Source organism: Solanum tuberosum, unplaced genomic scaffold (genome assembly GCF_000226075.1).
Source record: "Solanum tuberosum cultivar DM 1-3 516 R44 unplaced genomic scaffold, SolTub_3.0 scf00840, whole genome shotgun sequence".
Classification (NCBI taxonomy): Eukaryota; Viridiplantae; Streptophyta; class Magnoliopsida; order Solanales; family Solanaceae; genus Solanum; species Solanum tuberosum.
Genome location: NW_006239755.1, coordinates 14,511 through 19,641, shown reverse-complemented (window position 1 = coordinate 19,641; position 5,131 = coordinate 14,511). Strand labels below are relative to the sequence as shown.

Here is a 5,131-nt window from a genome sequence, read left to right as displayed (position 1 = left end):
TTTAAAGACTTCATGCCTGAATTTACGATAAAAATTAAAGGATTTGACTCTTGAAAATTCAAACTATGCATTATAAATTGAGATAGAGGGAGTAAGCTTCATAAACTTGTTTTCGCAAAGAATATAATTAAACACATTTCTCTAGTCCCAAGAAGAAAAACAACATAAATTGAAGATCCATAGGAAACACGTTTTCTTCAAATTTGCAAATTTGGCTGCTATTAGAGAAAATATAGTCATTCTTAAATCAAATTTTGAGTTGTTTCAATCAAGGACTTAGTCAAAGTGGCAAAAATAGTTTTGTTATGAGACATCGCTCATGACCACTTTTAATGTATGCTACAAACATGTCTGGTTCTCAATTCTATCTCTAAAGTAGTGGATTATATCCAATAATTTTCAGTTTTAGATCAATAAAACTCTAGGCAATATTATCTCTAATTCATGTAATAGATATCAAGAGCTGATTTTTCACATAATCATTCAACTATTCAGAAAGTCACTTTTCTTTGTTTTGTAATAAAAAAATTACTTAATTATTGTCATTTCACGTATAAAGTCACTTAAGCAATTCAAGTTATATTTTCGTTAGATAATGATGGTGTGGAATTATTTTCAAGCTCTTTTAAAAAATGAAAAGCCAACAATTCTCCGTTAGCCAAGGACTTAGTCAAATTGGCCAAAATAGTTTTGTTATTAACACATTGATACACACATGTCTGGTTCTCAATTTTCATCTTTAAAGTAGTGAATTATATCCAGCAATTCTGCATCTTAAAACCAATATATTTTTGGACTACATTATCTTTAATAGTAAATGTCAAGAATTAACTTCTCATATTATCACTCAACTATTTAAAAAGTCATTTTGTTGTTCGTTGTTTTATATCAGAAAAGTCACTTAATTATTGTTATTTTCACGTATAAAGTCATTCAACTAATTTAAGTGATATATTCGATTAGTATATTGATGTTTGATGATGTGGAACTTTTTTCAAGCAAAACTTCTGGAAAAAAAAAAGAAGCCAAATCCATTTTGATAATTTAGCAAATAAATATCTTTACATTAGGTTCCTATTATTATTGATGATAATTCATGTCATAATTCGTAAAGTGTTCTCTCCAAATATTGTGAACTAGGGACTTTTGGCCGCGCAATTATGAAATATATATGTAAATTTATTTTAAAAAATAATTATGATACAAAAAAAAAAAAATCAATTATAGAAATAAGAAAAATATCACAATACAAATATTTACTATTTGTTGTCAATACTTCTCTGTCTTTAATATTTTCATCGTAACTTTTTTACCAGTGGCGGATCCAAGATTTCAAGGTTGTGGATGCTCCCTTAGCTATAGTGGCGGATCGAAAATTTCGACTAAGTAGTGTCAAAATATAAAGAAGTAAAATTGTGTAGAAGCTAAGGAGTGTCTATATATATATTTTTTTTTAATTGTTTTTACCTAACTACACGTATAATCTTCCGACAAAGAATTGTCGGTCGACACCCCTCAAGTATATTCCGTTATTGCTTAGCTATCAATCACAAATATAAGTGCACAAGTTTAACACTTGTTATGAAAAAGGACAATCATATTTAAGCATGATAATAAAAAAATTAAAGAAGAAAAATTACAATAAAAATTATCTTGGATAAAAAAAATGATAAAAAAAGTTAGAAAAGGCCACTAGCGAAAGAGAAAAAGCAACAATCTGCATGGGAGAAAAAAAATAAAAATGAAGTCCAATTAAAATAATTAAGTAAGAGAAGAGCTTATAGTTAAACTAAAAATAATGTCTTTGGAGGGAATCGAACCTTTGGCAAAGAAATAAAAAGAATGAAAGACCTTGAGCACCCACAATAAACCACCACGCCAATTAAGTCATTGTTCCTATGGGTGCTCTCTAATAAAATATATACAATTCTTCTTTCTTTCTATGTAAATATATATAATTCGATAAGAGATTAATGGGTGCTCGAGCACCCATGTAGGACCATGTAGGTCCGCCCCTGTTTTTTACGCTTGCACTGTTATGAAAAATCATCTTTCTTGAGCCGATGGTGTATTAGAAACAACCTCTCTATCCACAAAGGTAGGGGTAAGGTTTGCGTACACCCCACCCTCCCAAGACACTATTTGTGGGATTACACTAGGCATGTTGTTGTTGTGTTCATCTTCATATACATGGAGATGGATCTTGTTAGAGTGGTTAAAAGTCCCACATTAATTGGGAATGGACTGGTAATCTCCTTATATGGACTTGGACAATCCTCCTCTCATGAGCTAGCTTTTGGGGTTGAGTTAGGCTCAGATGCCATATCTTTACATGGTATCAGCGCCAGGTCCATCCCGTTTAGGATCCCGGTCCACGCTCCAGTCAGATCTGGGCATGAAGTGGGGTGTTAGAGTGGGTAAAAGTCCCACATTGGTTCGGGAATGGACTGGTGGTCTCCTTATATGAACTTGAGCAATCCTCCCCCTCATGAGCTAGCTTTTGGGGTTGAGTTAGGCTCAAGTGCCATATCTTTATAGATGTCATGATAAGAGGGTTCCTGCACTCTTCACTGGTTGGTGGGACGATACTTCTCGTTCTCTTGAACCCTCTTAGCTCCTTGTGGATAAATTAAAGATGTGGGTTATATTGGGACTAGCAGTTTGATCCTTTCGTGTTTCTCGATTATTTGGTTTATTTTCATACTACTCATTAAAACATGACATTTGTGTTGTATGTGAAGTCACCATCATTCCTTCTAAATTTTAATAATTATCAGTTGACTCAATGCAGCAAATGGACCCTGCAAAGCAAGCGAAGGTGATGCAAGATTTCCAGAGGCAATCAGCTCAATTGGATATGACGGTAAGACTCAATAATATGGTGTTGGTATATGTAGACTGAAATGATGTCAGATGCCATAGATGATGCTATAGATGATGACGAAGCAGAAGAGGAAACTGAAGATTTGACAAATCAGGTATGCTTTTAAAATCCCCATTTTTTAATGACTGAAAATAGTTAGTGGACGTGCACTAAGCAATGTGTATTTACTTTATTCTATCTTAGTAGTTGATTTAATTGAAAATATCCATTACGTATTGATTGCTATAGTGATGCAAGTCTTCATAAAAACTCGCACTAAGTTTAGGATCATTGTCTTTTTAATAGAATGTATTATTCTGGATTCTTTTCACGGAAAATGGTAAAAGTTGCCGCTAACATTTGTGATTTGTCTTATATATGTCGTTCACTAATTTATCATATCATAAAAGCCACCAATGTTATCTTCTATCTCAAATATACCCCCGAAAAAAAAGGTCCAAATATGTCCCTGACCTTTTTTATTGTTTAGAGGTTCAGTAGAGTCCATTTAGGACCCCAGGATCTCAGATTCAAATGGTGACGAAGTTTTGCACTATATATTGCATATGTATTTTCATTGAAAATGGAATGAAGTTAAACCATAAAGATAGTGTAACGAAGATGAATGTGTGGTACGCACACAACATGGGTTTGAATTCTATTGATGAATTAAGTTTGGTATTTTAATGGAGAAGGACAGTGGGAAGAGGCTCAAATATCCATCGAGTTTGAAGCTAGAAACAACATATTTCTCAGATATTCAAAAAAAGTAAGAAAAAAAAACCTACAGAGCTAGGTTTCACTAACATGCTTCCTTTGCTAGAAATTGCTAGCCTAGTTAAAGCCGTGCTAGTCTTCACTCGACTATCTTGGTGTTGGAGCTGTTGATCTGTGCTATCAGTTTAATCTCAACCGAGCTCAACAAATCGAGTGTAATCTTTAACAAGCTCTTGGCAGTTCAAACTTACCAATTTGGTGAAACAATTAAAACCACAACAATTGTAGGCCAACTTTGTCTGAGCTACTTTAAAAAATTGAAAAGGAGAGTTAAGAGACTAAAAACGGAATACATAATAGGAGCTATTACAACTAGGCAATAATGGTAAATGATGAATTAATTTTGACTCAAGTACTACTGTATCCTCCAGCAAAATTACTAGACATCTTGAGTGCATTGCTTGCTGACAGATGAAGTATGTTGCGCTTCGGTTTTCTATTTTTCTTTCCTGTAAATAATCATATCGTATTAGTATGAAGTGTTATTTTCATGCTCTTTGATCTCATTAACTCGCTCATGTACAATTCGTTGTTGTGCTTTCGTACTGGCAGTTCGGGGATCGATGAACTGGAGAAGAGATTGGCTGCACTTAGAAATCCTTGATGTCAATATCTTGGACTAGTTCTTATGGAGTTTCACCATACATAAAGCATGATTACTGTAAGTTTTATGTACATAATTTTGCTCCAAGAATGCTGTGATGCATCACTTGTTGGTCTTCTTTGAGTGATAAATGGTTGTCCAAAAGCTACAAACAATGTATTTGTCATTTGATAAAGTCAATCTTGGCATGACGTTCTTTCATCCCTTGTCATGAATTTTTTTACTTTCATGTGCTAGTGTGTGTGCATTTTGTTTAATAATGGTGGAATCCAGAAGCAACCTATACAAACCTCGATTATTTCATCGAGTACCTGTTACCTCCCACCAACATAGGTATTGGGCAACTATGCCACTGGTGGTTAGGCAGATGGGAAGTAATCACCTATCATATCATATATATATATATATATATATATATAAAAGAGAATCCTAGACCCGCCTACGTGGCACTACCACAAACAAGGATTTCCTTTTAATTGTTGTGACTTTTATGAAGAGTTGTAACTTTTATGAAGAGTTGCAACTTTTATGAAGAGTTGCGGCTTTCATGAAGAGTTGCGGCTTTCATGAAGAGTTGTGACTTTTATGAAAAGTTATGACTTTTATGAAAGGTTGTGTCCTTTTCGAAGGGTTGTAACTTTTTCAAAGAATTGTGACCTTTCTGATAAGACACAATAAACATTTGTTCACACTACCCTTTATTGTCTATAAATAGAGGAATTTCCTCTCATTTTAAAATAACGAAAATTTTGAACTTCTTCTACTTTTGGAAAATTAAATATTTGTGTATTTTGCTCTTGTTGAATGACTCACCGACACCATTGTTTTTGTATCAATACACTGGTGAATAGAATTGTTCTATCCTGAGAGGATGTATTCCTTTAAAC

The 5,131-nt window shown here is 33.5% G+C and overlaps 1 protein-coding gene across 1 annotated transcript in view; it reads left to right on the top strand.

The window, feature by feature from the left end:
* LOC102582862 (vacuolar protein sorting-associated protein 2 homolog 3-like) overlaps positions 1-4,445 on the top strand; it is a 25,455-nt gene extending 21,010 nt beyond the window's left edge. The window contains exon 11 of the mRNA XM_006367564.2: positions 4,193-4,445. Coding sequence (XP_006367626.1) covers positions 4,193-4,244 — 52 coding nt within the window. The 3' untranslated portion in view covers positions 4,245-4,445. The remainder of the gene's footprint in view (positions 1-4,192) is intronic.
* Positions 4,446-5,131: the final 686 nt, after the last annotated feature.